Source organism: Stegostoma tigrinum, chromosome 5, assembly GCF_030684315.1.
Source record: "Stegostoma tigrinum isolate sSteTig4 chromosome 5, sSteTig4.hap1, whole genome shotgun sequence".
NCBI classification, from domain to species: domain Eukaryota; kingdom Metazoa; phylum Chordata; class Chondrichthyes; order Orectolobiformes; family Stegostomatidae; genus Stegostoma; species Stegostoma tigrinum.
In genome coordinates, this window is record NC_081358.1 from 21,981,777 (window position 1) to 21,999,074 (window position 17,298).

The window sequence follows — 17,298 nt, forward strand, 5'->3', positions numbered from 1 at the left end:
GTTTTGGGATGCAGTGGGGGAAGGGGAGATTTTGAAGCTGGTGAAGTCCAAATTGATACCATTGGGCTGCAGGGTTAAGTGAGGAGGGAGTGTAGTTTGTTTCAAGATTTGGACATTTTGTTTTGTTGGTCTTTTTACTGTCTTCTATGACAGAGACGTATAAATGAAGTCAACTTACTAATAGCTGTCCGCTATTACACATGTGTTAATCTCACTCAGTGCAGTATTGAGTCATACAACATGGAAACAGACTCTTCAGTCCAACAAGTCCATGCCAACCAAGTTTCCCAAATGAACCGAGTTCCACTTGCCTGCCTTTGGCTCATATGCCTCTAAACCTTTCCTTTTCATGTCTCTGTCCAAATGTGTTTTAAATGTTGTAATAATACCTGCACCTACCACTACCCCTAGCAGTCCATTCCAAATAAACACCACCCAAACTGGAAAAGTTGCACCTCAGTGCCCTTCTAAATCTTTCTCCTGTCACCTCAAAAATATGTCCCCTAGTTTTGAAATTCCTCACCCTAGGGGAAAGACTTTTGCTACTCACCTTATCTATGCCCCTCATGATTTTATAAACCTCTGTAAGGTCAGCCTTCGACCTTTTACATTCCAGCGAAAGCAGGCCCAGCCTTTCTTTGTAACTCAAACCTCCAGTCCCGGCAACATCCTGGCAAATCTTTTCTGAATCCTCTCCAATTAAATAATATCCCTCCTATCACAAGGTGACCAGAACCTGCACATAGTTCTCCAGAAGAGGCCTCACCAATGTTCTGTACCTTAATGTTATTTCCCCAAGTCCTCTACCCAAAGGTCTGAGCAAGGAAGCCAAGCATGCCAAATGCTTCTTAACCACCCTGTCTACCTGTGACACAATTTTTAAAGAACTACTTACCTGAACCTGCAGGTCTGTCTGATCAATAACACCACCAAGGCCCCTATTATTAAGTGTATAATCCTGTCCTTGTTTGTTTTACTAAAATGCAATACCTCGCATTCAAATTAAACTCCATCTGACACAAGACAGCCAACTGGCCCAAGTGATTAAGATCCATTTGTAATCTTAATACACATCAATTGTCAAACAATTTGCTTTTACCTTGATGCTATTGGGCTGTATGATGGTTAATGCATCTGAACCCTTCTGGACAAGTGCAGAGTATTCACTTAAACTCCTGATGGGGGCCTTGTAGACAGTGAGAAGTTTATTTGTGGAATTTGCAAGTTAACCATTCATGGTAGCCTTTGAACAGTTATAGTAAGTCCAGCAGTTGCACCAGTTGTATGATTATAGAAGTCTCTGTGGTAGATGGTAATGCTGTCATAAACAGGTGGTTAGAATCCCTTTGGCTGGTGATGCTCATTGCCTGACATTTTTATGACATGAATAATGCTTAATACCTACCAACTGAATCATGTCATGGTCTTGCTTCATATGAGCATGGACTGTGGTTTTTTTATGAATAAATGTGAATGGAACTGAACATTGTACATTAATTCACAAACGGCTGCACTCTGATCTTGTGATCAAAGGCCATTGACATAATACATGGAAACAAATGGTTTTAGGACACTTCTCTCAGAAATTCCTGTTATGGTGTTCTGAGACTGAGATGATTAGTCTCCAACAATCACAACAATATGTAAGACGGAAAATGTAGAAGGAGGCTGAGAAGAATTAGGAGCACAGCCCTTCTAGTTGAGAAAAGGTGACAACATTTTAACCTTGTAGGCTCCATTAAGAATGTAGCAGTACAGGAAGCTTCTTTCTGTCGTTAGCTGCTTTATGGTTCAACACCGTTCATGTAGCAGCATAGCATTTTCCTTAGTTAGGGCGGTATGGTGGCTAGTGGATAGCACAGCAGCCTCACAGCACCAAAGGCCCAGGTTCAATTCCAGCCTTGGGTGACTGTCTGTCTGTGTGGAGTCTGCATGTTCACCCTGTGTCTGCCTAGGTTTTGTCCAGGTGCTCCGGTTTTCTCTCACCGTTGAAAGATGTGTAGGCTAGGTAGATTAGCCATGGGAAATGCAGGATTATAGGAAAAGGGTAAGGGAGTGGGTGGGATGCTCTTTGGAGGGTTGGTGTGAACTTAATGGGCTGACTGGCCTGCCTCTACATTGTGGGAATTCTATGAAATCTCTGTTTGTGGGATCACAACAACAAAACAGCTTGCATTCATGTAGCTCCTTTTAAAGAGGAAAGAGGTGTGGAAAGGGCTCAGGAGGGAATCCCAATTTAGGTCCTTGACACCAGAAGACACTATCACCAAGGCTAGATCAATTAAACCTGGAATGGTTAAGAAATCACCACCTGGAAGAGTGACAATATCTGGAAGGCTGGGGATTCTTCCAAACTTGTAGCTGATGCTTTCGTAATGTATTAATTGAAACTGAGTGTGGACTTCCAGAAGAATTTGAAAAGAAATTTCTGACTCCTTTATCAATCATTGAAGGCATTAGCCAACTAGTGACCTTGCCCACTTTTCAGCAGTCTTTAGAACAGCTGAGAATTAAACCTACCAGCACAGGTTGGAACTTGTTTTTTGGGCCGTTTGCAGGTGACTTTCAACCTCTCCACAGCTGTCCTGAAACAAAGATACCGGCAGCTCCGGTCAGAAATACGTTAAACTGAATTTCCGCTCATTAATTTTAAATCTTTGACAATGGCAAAGGTTTGTGTTTGCAAATTAACAGTTCAACTTTAAATCTTCTTTCATAGATAATTTAGTTGGTTTCAGCTGCTGACAAAATATTTTGTGTAATCTTGGCTGTCATTCTGAAAACATGTCAATTTTTATTTTAGCAGACACAATAAGTATATTTTTGTGATTCATCTTTCTGGAATAAAAGTAAGGTGAATTCACCATAATCTTACCAGACCCCCGTAGGGCTGCTTTCTCATTAGAAAGAGAGATGACCGGTGATGGTTTAGACTGAGGGTCACCATGCCTTAGGTGGAGGCGAAGTTGAGAAGGAGAACCCTTCATTGTAATCTCAGCTGGTGTGGGAATTGAGCCAATGCTGTTGTCATCATTTCGCTTTGCAAGCTAGCCATTCAGCCAACTGCGCTAACTGACCCCTGGAATATAGTCTTGCTGTAGAACTGGAAACTGCTGTGATTTCCGATTGTGCTGCCAACTTTCCCATGCATGAAAGATTAATGTTTCCTCCATTGCCAAGATGGTACCCCAAAGATTTCTGTTTGTGACACTGTGAGATAGATCACCGTTTGTCTATCATTGAGTGAGTTTTTCTTTGGGGAAAAACATAATCCAAGTGATCTCATAAGAGACATCTCCTTTAAACGGTCTTATTTCTCATGAATGTATTGCTTTGCACAAGTGACAAAGTTTGCTGATTGAAACCCCAGCTGTTAACTTCAAAAGTGAAATAGGATGCATTGGGCCAAAATAATACAGAACTGAAATTAATCCACTAAAATATGACTCGCTGCCAGAATAATCCATTATGTTAATGGCGTCAGCAAACTGTTGTCAAACTGTGGAGAAGTACGAAATCTACAATCCTTAAATATATCAGGATATGTCGGTATCAAAAATTCAGAAACATAAGAAACCTACATTATTGTGTTCAGGAAGAAAGTGAGAAGGAATTAAGGAACAGGTGAGGGGAGCAATGGAAGACAATGGGGAACATCAAAAAAGAAGCTTGAGAAAAATGGGCTTCAATTGTTAATGATTATGTCTTCCTCCATCATACGTTATAAGAGTCATTTTCTGAAGTTATATGAATTTCCTCCATTGCGCACAGTATTGTCATTCTGAAAGGTTAGCAGCATGATCAGTCTCAGAGTCAGCTGTAGGACCTGTAAATTGGATTGAAGCTCTGCTATAAATGATGCAATACCAGACGGAGAAGCCCAATTGTTAACCTCAGCTGTCCAGTGAAATCCCTGTGGTGTAGGGCAGGGAAGGTGGGTTGATAAAATATTGGCTGGACATAACCTGTTTAACTCCTGTAGCATTTTGCCTACTGTCATTTTTACTCCAGGTTTTTGGGAGTGTGGAGAGCGTGGGCGTGATAACTATCAAGATGAGTAGATCCAATCACTTAATTCACATCCCAACATGGCTTGAATTAAAAAGAGGTGTATGTATTCTCACAAGTTACAAGCAAAAGCTGTCAACAAACCAGTAGAGGTCTGTTTAAGTATTTGCAGGAGTAGGAACATTATGTTATCATGGATAAAGAATTGGCTAGCAAATAGGAAATAGAGTAGGGATAAATGAGTCTTTTCCAGGTTAACACACTATTAGTGGAGAACTGCCCAGGGATGGTGCAAGCACAGTGGCTTAGTGGTTAGCACTGCTGCCTCACAGCGCCAGGGACCCAGGTTCAATTCCTCCCTCGGGTGACTGTGTGGAGTTTGCACATTCTCCCTGTGTGAGTTTCCTCTGGGTGCTCCGGTTTCCTTCCACAGTACAGAGATGTGGATTGGCCATTAAATTGCCCCAGGGTGTGCAAGTTTGGTAAATTAGCCATGGAAAATGCAGGGTTACAGGTGAGGGTGAGTCTGATGGGATGCTCTTCAGAAGGTCATTGTGGACTTGATGGGCTGAATGGACTGCTTCTGTGGGGATTCCATATTGATTGATGTTAGAGCCTCAAGTATTTACAAACTATATCAATGACATAGATGTAGACATTAAACGTATCATTCCCAGAAATTGATGATTACAACATGATTGGCAGGAAAGTAGATTAACCAGAGAAGGAAGAGAGTCTACAAAGAGATTTAGATGAGTTGAGTGAGTGGGCAAACATTTGGCATCTGGAATATAATGTGGGAAAATGTTAATTTGCCCACTTTGGCAAGAAGAATAGAAAAATAGCATATTATTGAAATGGAGTGAGGCTGTGGAACTCAGTGGTACAGAAGGATCTAGATATGCTGGTACATGAAGTTAGATTGCAGGTGTAGCAACTTCCTAGGAAGGCAGGTAGAATATTGGTGTTTATTACAAGAGGAATTAAATACAAAAGTGCTGAAAATTTACAGCCATAAAAACAGAAGGAAACATATTATTGGATAGTATTCATCAAGCTGGAAATATTGATATACTGAGCTGGCTCAAGCTTCATGATCTTCATTCAGTTTATAGATTCTCAACTCTGTCCAAAATGATTAGCTGATGAAGCTTTCTGGGAACCTTCTCTCTTGCAAATCACGATTTGGCACAGCCAGTACTCTGCTCATTGGAGTTTTTAAAAAACAAGAGGTGATCCAGTTGAAACATTCAGGAATCTTAAGTGGTGTGACAGGGTAAATGCTCTCAGAGTCTAGGTGCCAAGGGCATAGTCTCAGAATTAAGGGATGCAAATTTAAGACTGAAATAAGGAGGAATTTCTTCTCTGAAGGTTGAGTGTTGGAACCCTTTGCCACAGAGAGATGTGGGAGCAGGGACCTTGTGTATACTTAAGGCTGAGAAAGTCAGATTTTTCATCAATAGGTGAATCACGGGTTAATGGGGAAATGGCAGGAAAGTAGATGTCGGGAATGTTGGATCAGCCATGATCCGATTTAATGGCAGAGTAGGCGTGAAGAGCTGAACTGCCTACTCTTGTTCCTATTTCTTATGCTCTTTCCTTTAAATATTGAACTGAAAACATTAATGGCTTCTCTGTCCACAGATGCTGCTGGATCTGAGTTTCTGCACATTTCGCTGTATTTATTCCAGTTTTTCCTTTTAATTCACATGGGATTGTGGGTGACAGTGGCACTGGCCTGAGCAACATTGTCTATCGTTAATTGCCCAGAGGGTAGTTGAGAGTAATTGTGGGTCTGGAGCCACATGTAGGCAAGAGCAGGTAATGACAGCTGTTTCCTTCCCTAAAAAAATCATCAGTGAACAAAAAGGGGGATTTCCCCCAACAATCATTTCAAGTCATCATTATGCTCTTAATTCCAGATTTCTTTATTGATTTCAAATTTCACCAGGACGTGGCAGGATTTGAATATTCACTATTACCTTGATCACATGGATAATAAGTCTGGTGTTTTTACCATTAGGCCAGCAAATGCAGTACTTTGCTTTTATTTGAAGTCTTCCCACAGCTGTGCATGGCCTTGGTAAGACAACATCTGGAGTACTGTGTACAGTTCCATCTCATTTGAAAATGGATATAATTACAATAAAGGCAGTTAAGAGAAAGTTCACCTGACTCATTCCTGGGATGAAATAATTATCCTCTGAAGAAGTTATTTAAGTTTAGAAGAATAAAACATGATCTTGTTGAAACTTATGAGATCCTGATAGGATCAGTAGTGCAAGAATGTTTCTTCATGTGAGCAGTGAAAACTAGGGGATGTAATTTAAGCATAGGAGGCCTACCTTTCAAGATGGAGGAGAGGATAAATCATTCTCTCAGCGTTGTAATCTATAAAATTCTCTTGCTTGGAAAGCAGTGGAGGTCACTGAGTTTCTTCAAAGCAGATTTTGATGGACAAGAGAGTCAATGATAGTGTTGAGGGAGGGAATAGCGACAAGCAGGAAAATGGAGTTGAGATCACATGAAGATCAGCCATGATCTTATTGAACAGTGGAGCAGGTTCAAAGTGTCAAATGGCTTACTCCTTCTCCTCTGTCAATGTCCCCAAATGATAATCTTTTTCTGAAGGTTTCCTGCTGCCTGGAAGAGTGAGGTTACATTTCCCTGTCCAACAGAGAATGCTGGGGCCTCCAATGAGATACCAATCACACCCATCCATCCTGCTTCAGTGGTGACTGGTTCAGACCTCCAATCTGCCTTACTTGGTTTGTTGTGGAGCACTTACTTTGGCCCCAGCTGGTGCCCAGCAATTGTATCCTTCTCCATTCTCACTTGCTTACCAGAACCCCCCATCACACCGATTGGTTTAGGACAGGAGCCATTGTTGATAAATGCTAATGAGACCTGGGCAGACCACCTGCATTAGCCCTAGTATCTGTTCGAAGTTAAAATTACGGCCAAAGCTTCCTGTACAATTTATACAACAATAGATTTAGTTTCTAGTTCTGACAATCTTGCATTCATGAATTTGTGCCTACAATTCATGCATTTTGCTGTTTAGACTTCATGCATTTGTATTAAGAGCACTTATTTGATCACGTGCTAAATTGTTCTTCAGCTCAAATATATTCCTCACACAAAAATTCCCTCCATTATTTTAGTAATTTTACAACTTCCACTTAATCTTTTATGCCAAAGCGTACTTTTTAACTTTTCTCTGGTTCTTTCCCTTTTTTGAATTACTGCCTCGATACCAATATTTTGTTCGTCCTCTTCATACACTAACAGTTGTGACCTCGTATTTGTCCTTTCCAATGGGACTATGATCCTAACCCAATTCAACCTGCCCAAACCATGCAGTTCTTTCCTTTTGCAGCACTACAGCCAGTGTGCAACGAAATGGAACACTTCTTTCCCACACCACTCCTTTAGTCACCTATGCACTTCCCTAATATCCTGCTCTAATTTTCACATAACTCGGTGATAATCCTTAAATGTTGATTATAGTTCTTAGGTCCTGATGTGGGAAAGAGCTGTTTTGTTTCATTGCACGTGAAAACAGCATGGACAATTTTCCCTCTGGGGTGATTTACATGTGCAATTTGATAGGGTTTAAACTAACATACGGGAACCAGGAAGCAATATTAGACAGGAATTTCAAGGTATGCAGAGAATTAAGAGACACACAAACAACACCAGAGAAAGAAACAATAATGTATTAAGTGAGAGTAAAAAAAAAGAATGTCACAAAGTCTAAATCCAGGATTAGGTGCATTTAGGTAATTATATGAAGTGTGGTGACATGCAAATATCGTGTGACAGTACCTAATACCTGACTCAGTGAGGGGTAGAATTGGATCCTAAATTTTCCTGGATAGAAGGTATTCAGGAAAGGTAAGGCAATCATATTGCAGGGCTGCAGAGAGAGGGAGGATCTCCCGGGGGTGTCATAGGATCAGGGGCAGATGTCTCAGCTAGTGCAAAGAAACAATAGATGCACATTTTCATTGCAAGGTATAGCCTACAAGCTACCAGCTAGCGGGAAAGATGTTAAGGAGCAAATTCGCAAGGAATTCTTAGAGAAGCGCAAAAATTATAGAATAGAATGGGGTAAATTTAACTGCTCTATATATATTCCAAGATCGAAACGTACAGAGCAGGGACGTGCAGGAATTCTTTGAATGTGTTCAGAAACATATCCTACATTGAGTATTTGTGTTCAACAAGAAAGAAGAGATCACTGGCATTGAGGCAGCAAGAGTATGATTCATAACCAACATGGGGATCCTGAGACTTATAGATTGGAGTATAGGGTACAAAAGAAAGGAAGTCATGATAAACAGTATAAAACAGAATTGCATCCAGTACTGAGCACTGCAATTAGAAAAGACAAAAAGGCTTAAACGGTGCCAAAAAAATCATGATTCAATTGATAAAGAATTTCTGTTACATAAACAGATTGAAGATACTGAGCCTATTCTCCTTGGAAAAGAGATCATTCACAGGTGAGTCTAACACGGTGTGGAGCAAGAGGAACACAGCAGGTTAGGCAGCATCAGAGGAGCAGGAAAGTCAGCATTTCGGGTCAGGACCCTTCATCAGGACTGGGGAGGGGGAATGGAGCTGGGAAATAAATAGAGGGAGTAGGAGTGGGCCTGGGGAAGGTAGGTGGGATGGTGATAGGTGGATTCAGGTAGGGAGTAGTGAGCATTGGTCAGTGGCATGGGTGGGGCAATTAGGTGGGAGAGAGGATGGATAGGTTGTGTCAGGTCAAGGAGGTGGGGATGAGAGTGAGGTTTGGACATGGGATGAGACTGGGGATGGGGTTATTTTAAAACTGGTGAATTCTCTGTTCAGGCCATTGGGCTTTGGGCTCCCGGGGCAGAATATGAAGTGACATTTGTGACATTCTCTTTTGATCCCACTTAATACATCGGTAACTGATTTCTCTTCTCAGCAACTACCAGACCAGCTGAACTTTTCCAACAACTTCTGTCTTTGTTTCTGATTTACACAATCCGCAGTTCTTTCAGTTTTCAAAGACAGAAGATTTGATGGAAACATTCAAAATTCTGAGGGATGAAATTGAGATAGCAAGAGATAGGGTAGGTAGCATTGTGGCTCACAGTGCCAGGGACCTGGGTTCGATTCCAGCCTCAGGAGATTGTCTGTGTGGAGTTTGCACATTCTCCCTGTCTGCACGGGTTTGCTCCAGTTTCCTCCCACAGTCCAAAGATGTGCAGGGTATGTGAATTGGCCATGCTAAATTTCCCACAGTAACTGGGGATGTTTCGGTTAGATGGGTTAGACATGGGAAATTAGGGGAATGGGTCTGAGTGGGATGCTCCTCAGAGGGGCAGTGTGAACTTGTTCGGCCGAATGGCCTGTTTCCACTCTGTCGGGATTCTATGAAACTAATTAAACTGGTAAAAGGATTAAGGGCTAGCAAATCCTCACCCTTAGGTGATTATCAAAAGGAGGAATAGTGACATGAGGAAAGGTTTATTTATGCAGTGAGTTATTTGAATTAGGGGTGCACTGACCAAGTATAGTGGAAAAAGATTCAATTATGGCTTCCAAAGAAGACGTAGATCATCACTTAAAGTGAAGAAATTTGCAAAGGAATTGTGAAAATGTGAGGGAGTAGCACTAAGCCAAGACAACCAACACAGATATGACAGGATGAATAGACCCTTCTTTGCTGTAATAATTTTATGATTCAATTCAAATAGATGTGAACATACAAATTAGGAACAGGAATAGATATTTTGGCCCTTCAGGCCTGTTCTGAATTTGGTAGGATCAAAAACTGATCCAATTATAACCTCCTCTTTCCTATACCCTTTGACTGCCATGTCAACCAAGAATATATTACAAAGAGTTAGGCAGCAGTGGTGAGTTTGTGGCTATCACAAAGGAAAAGGTGCTGGGGAAGTTAAGTAAATCACTCAGACCAGATGGACTAAAATCCAGAGTTCTGAAGGAAATAGCTGAGGAGATTGTGGAGGCTTTGGTGTCATCTTTCAGGATTCATTGGAGTTGAGCTGGGCCCCAGAGGACTGCAAAATGGCTAATGTAACAGCTCCATTTAAGGAGGGTGGGAGGCAGAAGTCAGGAAATTATTGGCTGCTGAGCTGACTTTGATCATTGGTACGATTCTAGTGTTTGTTATGAAGGATGAGATTGCAGTGTACTTGGTAGCATGCCTGACAGATCTGTTGGAATTCTTTGAGGAGGTAACAGGCAGATTAGAAAAGGAGAGCCAGTGGATGTGATCCACTGCCAGGAGGCCTTTGACAAGGTGCCACACAGGAGTCTGCTGAATAAGATAAGAGCCCATCGTATTAGGGGCCAGGAGCTGGCATGGATAGAGGATTGAAGGCAGAGAATGGAGATAAAGGGGTCAGTAGTTGAGTTCCACAGGGGTCAGTACTGGGACCACGACTATTCATGTTAAACAATAATGATCTGAACATAGGAGCTGAGGGTGTTGTTACTAAGTGTGCAGATGACACAAAGATAGGTAGAGGGATAGGTTGTGCTGAGAACTGGGGAGGCTGCAGAAGGACTTGTACAGGCCAGTAGAGTGGACAAAGAAGTGGCAGATGAAATACCAAGTGGAAAAGTATGAGGTTATGCACTTTGGTGAGAAGAATAGATGTTCAGACTATTTTCTAAATCAGAAAGGCTTCAGAAATCTGATGGACAAAGGGACTTAGGAGTCGTAGTTCAAGATTATCTTAAGGTCGATATGCAAGTTCAGTTGGCAGTTAGGAAGACAAATGAAATGTTAGCATTCATTTGAAGAAGGCTAGAATACAAGAGCAGAAATGTATGTGCAGAGGTTGTGTAAGGCCCTGATCAGACTGCATTTGGAATATTGTGAGCAGTTTTAGATCCCATGTCTAAGGAAGGATGTGCTGGTGTTTTAAGGGGTCCAGAGGAGGTTACAAGAATGAAATCCCAGATGAAGGGCTTGTTCTAAGACCGGTGGTTGATAACTCTGGGTCTGTACTCAATGGAGTTTAAAACGATGATTGAAATTTATAGAATACTGAGCGTCCTGGATAGAGTCAGTGGAGAAGGTATTTCTACTGATTGTAGGAACTGCAGATGCTGGAAAATCTGAGATAACAAGGTGTGGAGCTGGATGAACACAGCAAGCCAAGCAGCATCATAGGAGCAGGAAAGCCTGCTCCTATGATGCTGCTTGGCCTGCTGTGTTCATCCAGCTCCACGCTTTGTTATCTAAGGTATTTCCACTAGTTGGAGAGACTGGGATCTGAGGACACGTTCTAAAGGGAGAGTGTGGTGAATCTGTGGAACTTATTACTGCAGAGGGCAGTGGAGGCCAAGCCAAAGTGTGTATTTAAGACAGAGGTAGATTGGGTCTTAGATAATAAAATGTGAGGCTGGATGAACACAGCAGGCCAAGCAGCATCTCAGGAGCACAAAAGCTGACGTTTCGGGCCTAGACCCTTCATCAGAGAGGGGGATGGGGGGAGGGAACTGGAATAAATAGGGAGAGAGGGGGAGGCGGACCGAAGATGGAGAGTCCGAAGAGATTACAAGAGAGTTGCAATGGGAGAGAGATTCCCTGAGGTTGGTCCGGAGGGAGGAGGGTAACTTCTTCAGGTTAGGCATCCCTGGAAGAGGCTTCGCAGTGAGGTTAAAATAGTATCAGAGATAATGGGAACTGCAGATGCTGGAGATTCCAAGATAATAAAATGTGAGGCTGGATGAACACAGCAGGCCAAGCAGCATCTCAGGAGCACAAAAGCTGACGTTTCGGGCCTAGACCCTTCATCAGAGAGGGGGATGGGGGGAGGGAACTGGAATAAATAGGGAGAGAGGGGGAGGCGGACCGAAGATGGAGAGTCCGAAGAGATTACAAGAGAGTTGCAATGGGAGAGAGATTCCCTGAGGTTGGTCCGGAGGGAGGAGGGTAACTTCTTCAGGTTAGGCATCCCTGGAAGAGGCTTCGCAGTGAGGTTAAAATAGTATCAGAGATAATGGGAACTGCAGATGCTGGAGATTCCAAGATAATAAAATGTGAGGCTGGATGAACACAGCAGGCCAAGCAGCATCTCAGGAGCACAAAAGCTGACGTTTCGGGCCTAGACCCTTCATCTTAGATTGGGTCTTGACTAGTCAGGGGATCAAGCATTATGGGAAGATGGCAGGAGAATGGGGTTGAGAAACATATCAGCCATGATTGAATGGTGGAGCAGAGTGGATAGACTGAATGACCTAATTCTGTTCTTATATCTTATCATCTTATAATATTATTTATTAGTTACTATCTTAATCAACCTGTTCAGATACATTTCTGGCACAGGTGGGACAAATGTATGTCTTCTGGTTCAGAGATAGGGACAATATTACCTCAAAAGCCCTCAGTCATGAGTACATGACAAATGGGTGACCAGTTTCAGCTAATTTTAACAGTTAACTGCAACTGACAGTCTGTTAAATACCTTGCATGTTACTTTATTTTTTACAAGTTCTAAATTAAATTCAAAGACTTCAACTAAACTTGAGCTTCAGTTATACATGTTTACCTGAGAATTTCTACCCCAAAATGTGGATTCTGCTCACAATGCACTTCTTCTATCCCTACTCAGTGCAGCCGTACAATGGAAAAAATGTAGAATTTGCTTCCCCAAAACTGTCAAGACTGGCATTATTAGATTTTCATTAAGTATAGATACTGTTAGGTGTATCACAAGATATAAGTGCTAGTAGATGAAGTTAAGGTACAGATTAATCATGATCTAATAAATTGGTGCAGTGGGTTTAAAAGCTTAAATAGCCTACTTCCGTTTGGTTATATTTGAAAACAGTACCTCATTTGTACAAATTATATAACTCAAAGCTCACTGAATTCTACACTTGGATTTGAGTTTGCGAAATCAATTTCAATAGACTTCTGCCATTCTTACCCATTCAGTGCCAGATTTATACCAACACGATACAAATTTGGTAAAAGCCAAATGGATTGTATCAGTGTTTCTAACGCTGCCTGAGACATGAATTGTAGACGGAATTCTTTCTGTCTGCATCATTTCTAGTGTAAACACATCTGAAGGTCTTGCAGGAAGCAGCTCAGAGTTCAAGGCTTGTGTTCAGGCAAAACAAAACATTACAGTGCAGGTGCTCCTGACTAACCCAGTTATGATGCAGGGGAAAAGTAACCCAAAGCAATATTTTTTCCAAAATTTTGGAGCACCGAAAGGTTTTTGGGGGCAGAGGTTGATTTCATGGCCAACTATTCTACCCTGTAAAACTAAGGTTTGGGGACTCCAACTGGAATCCAACTGGCATCCAAGGCCTGCCTTATTCAGTTCCAAAAAGCCAGCTGATGAAGGAAAACTGGAGATAATCTTTACACAGTTTCATGTTTATTTACAAAGCGACACATTATAAGCGTAGATTTCTGAAGTCAACAACTGTTGTTTTAGTCTGTCTCTATTTATAAAGGCCTCAGGTGAATACTCAGTTAATACCCATTATCTGCAAATTTTTAAATACAGATAATATGTAATCAACAAGCCTGATGCAATCTGGGCCTGAAACATGCACCGTGCATCTTAAATATGCAAATGTTGGCCTTATGGCAACTCTCAGATACATAACATACATAGAGTATAAAATAGGCAGAGAATATATCATAGACACTTCATCCAATTATGCCAGTTTTTGATGGGCCTCAAGGGGCCATGGAAGAGTACGCAAAAAGAGGTCCCATGAAAGCACCAACCCATTTAAGAAAGATTCAGAAATAGTTGGTGAATTCATTCATATAGTTATATTATGCCACAAATATAAAGTTTCTAAGCACAAAATTTTTATTAGTTTAAGGTTGTGTTTACATTTATATGGATTTCAGCAAGGCCTTTGACAAGGCCCAATGTGGGAAACTGATTAAAAAGTAAAAACTCACGGGATCTGGGTTAACTTGATGAGTTGTACACAGACAAAAAAAACTGTAGATCCTGGAAATCAGAAATAAAATGACTGCAAAATCTCAGCAGGTTTGGCAGCATCTGTACAGAGAAAGCACAGTTAATGTTTTGGGTTAGCTCAAAACTGGCATAGTGATTGGATACAGAAGGTGGTAGTAGAAGGCTGTTTATGTGACTGGAGCCTGGTGTGCACTGGTGTACCACAGGGATCAGGATTTTGTACCTTTATTGTTTGTGATATTCATAAATGATGTTGATGAGCATATGGGAGCGATGATAAGTAAATTGTAGATGGCACAAAGATTGGCCAGGTGGTTGACCATGAGGAGGGGTGTGTTAGCTTGCAGAAGGATACAAATGGAATGGTCAGATGGAATTTAACCCTGATAAGTGTCAGATGATGCACTTGGCAAAAGAAAACAAGACAATGGAGGACTCAATGAAAGGCAGGATACTAGGAAGCTCAGAGGAACAGAGGGATCTTGGGGTGCTTGTCCACAGATTTCTGAAGGTGACAGGACACCTAAAAAGGGTAGGTAAAAAGGCCTATGGGATGCTTTATTAGTTGCAGTATTGATTCTAAGAACAGGGAGGTCATGTTGGAGCTGTACAGAACTTTGGTTAGGCCATAGCTGGAGTACCATGGTCACCATACTATTGGAAGGATGTGACTCGAGGGGGTGCAGAGGAAATTGACCAGGATATTGCCTGGGATGGAGCACTGCAGCTATCAAGAGAGGTTAGATCAGCTCAGGTTTGTTTCCTTTGGAACAGAAAAGATTGAGGGGAGGCCTGATAGAAGTGTATAAGATCAATAGGGGCATTGAGAGGGTGAATAGAGAGCAGCTGTTCCTCTTGGTAAAAGATCAGTAAGAAGGGGGTATAATTTTAAAGTGAAAAGCAGGAGGTTTAGAGAGGGTTTGAGGAAAAAGAAAGCCTTATCACCCAGAGGTGGGAAGAGTTTGAAATATACTGCTTGGGCAGGTAGTTGAAGCAGGAAACCTCACAACCTCTAAAAGTACTTGAATGAACTCTTGAAGTGTTATTACACTCAAGGCTTTAGGCTGAGTGAAAATTGGAATAATTCAGGTATTAGTATATTTTGATAGCACAGACTTGATGGGCCAATGGGCCTCTTCTCTGCTGTATGATACTTTGACTTTGTGCCATATTATGTGACGGTCTCTTTAGGTTAAAATGGAAGAATGCATGAATTACATGACCAGCTCACATTCTGACCCAACAACAACTAGGGTAACTTGGCTGTTAACTACAAAGGGAGGGGTTGCCAATGGTTTTACTGGGAGAAAGGTGCAAAATATTTACTCTTGTACACAAAAGCAAATGACTCTGAGCTAAATATCAATTGACTCTTATGTTCCTAGTCTCACAGGGGTGTTAGAAATGTTAGGTTTTCTAAGTGCTTATACCTTAAACCTTCTTTTTGATTCCAAAATAGGATGCACTGGCATGAGGTAGGAAGGTGTTTGAATGTGTCTGTGTGCTTGGGGGGAGGGAGAATGAAAGAATTGGCATCCCTACCCCGATGCAAGGTCCATGCGATTCATATTGCCCTGAATCACTCCATTCTGTGGCTATTAGGTTTGAGCAACAAATACTGTTCTTGTTAATGATACCCACATCCTCTGAAAGAATAAACAAGATTTATTCTCTAGTTTTCATGATGAAAAATGCGAATGGCAGCTCATGCATGGGTTGAATAAATTAAGTTTGTGAAATGAGGCTAAAAGATTTCCTGTTTTCGTCTAGAAGGAGGAATTGTCAGGGCGCCTCCTCATAAAAGTTATTTTGGGGATTAGAAGTTACCCAACTGGGAAAGGGCAAAGGAAGTAAGTCGTTGGAAACTGAGAATAGTTTTATACTGGTTCTTGGAGAATGACTTGCCTGCTTAAGGGTGCAATGTAACAGTGGATTTTTGGTTATTTTAAAAGAGTTAAACGAAGGATACTTTCTGTAGTTTAGAATATAAATTGCCTACTGAATCGCGTTTAGAAAATGCTACTTTACTTTGTTAATTCCAGCAAAAATCCTAAATCCTAAAATCCTTTTGAGTGATTTTTTTCAACTGGTTGCTAGAATTGAAATACCTCTTAAAAATTATTAGCTGCTACTGGGCTTGAAACAGTTTGAGCAAATAATCGTTGTTTACAAATCTGATTGCTCTGCTGCTGGTGGCTGGAATACTGTATATATACACTCCATCTGACAGATGGACTGGCCAACTTCCCAACAGGATGAGCAGGAAGAAGTTGGACAAATGGACTCTGTTAGGGTGCTGTTGTAAATTCTGTTAAAGAAGCACTGTTTACCATTCTTCATTGTCATGTTGTATTAAATGCCCAGATGCATTGTACAAGTTCCTATCTCTTTTCACTGTGTGTCGTTAATAGAGCTGTTTATAGCTATAAAAATACAATAATACTTTCCTCAATTATGCCCAGCTGATACAGCCATATGTTTGTAAACTGAACTCCCGGAGCACATCAAAGAGGTCCCTGAGGTCATCCGATTTCAGTTCATCTGTCATTAGAATTTTGTATATGGTAACTTACTGTCATATCATTTCTATTGGTGTATACTGTTGGAAACAGATTTTCTTCAACGGTAAGGTTTTCTGTTTGTAGACTTCAGTGTCTGGTGAATGGACAGAGTGTATTAATATTTATAGGACACATTTCTTTCATCCAACACAGAGAAAATTGCAAATCACTATAATAACAAAAAAAAACTTTTTTTTTCAGACTGTTACACTACTGGATTACAGCCAGGGCCAAAGAGGAGTGATACGCAGGAAACATTTTTGGATTTCACAGAGCTGAGACAGAGGGATGGAGAAATGGACGGAACAGAGGGACATAAACACATGGGCAGAGAGGATGATTTTAACTGAACTACCAAGTTGAAAGCTGGTCAGTTGGCTGCTGATGACATACCCTGCCTGATTTTACATTCTATTGAAGTCAGAAGATAAAATTGGGCAGATAATCCAATCCAATGCATTTCCTGTCAGATCCCAGAAAGTCAAAAAGTTTCTTTCTTAATTTTAATCTCATTTAATATTATGACAAGAAAATTCAATATTGAAAGCAAACAAAGCCTCTTTGAAGGATACAGATCAGAATGGGTGTTGGAGACAGAATCAGAGTATGATGTTTCCCTGTCTTCCCGTCAAAAGGAGAAGCACATGGGAATAGATCAAAGGTTAAAAGTAACTAAGTGAAGGTAGACCAAAATGGAGGGGAGGATGCAGAGTTGGATATGTCATTCAGATGAGAAGTGGTTAGAGATAGCAGTAAACATA

At 41.2% G+C, this 17,298-nt stretch overlaps 1 protein-coding gene across 1 annotated transcript in view; it reads left to right on the forward strand.

Annotated features, from left to right (window-relative positions):
• Positions 1–16,913, forward strand: part of LOC125451549 (uncharacterized) — a 57,927-nt gene extending 41,014 nt beyond the window's left edge. The window contains exon 3 of the mRNA XM_048528753.2: positions 16,739–16,913. Coding sequence (XP_048384710.2) covers positions 16,739–16,816 — 78 coding nt within the window. The 3' untranslated portion in view covers positions 16,817–16,913. The remainder of the gene's footprint in view (positions 1–16,738) is intronic.
• The last annotated feature ends 385 nt before the right edge of the window (positions 16,914–17,298 follow it).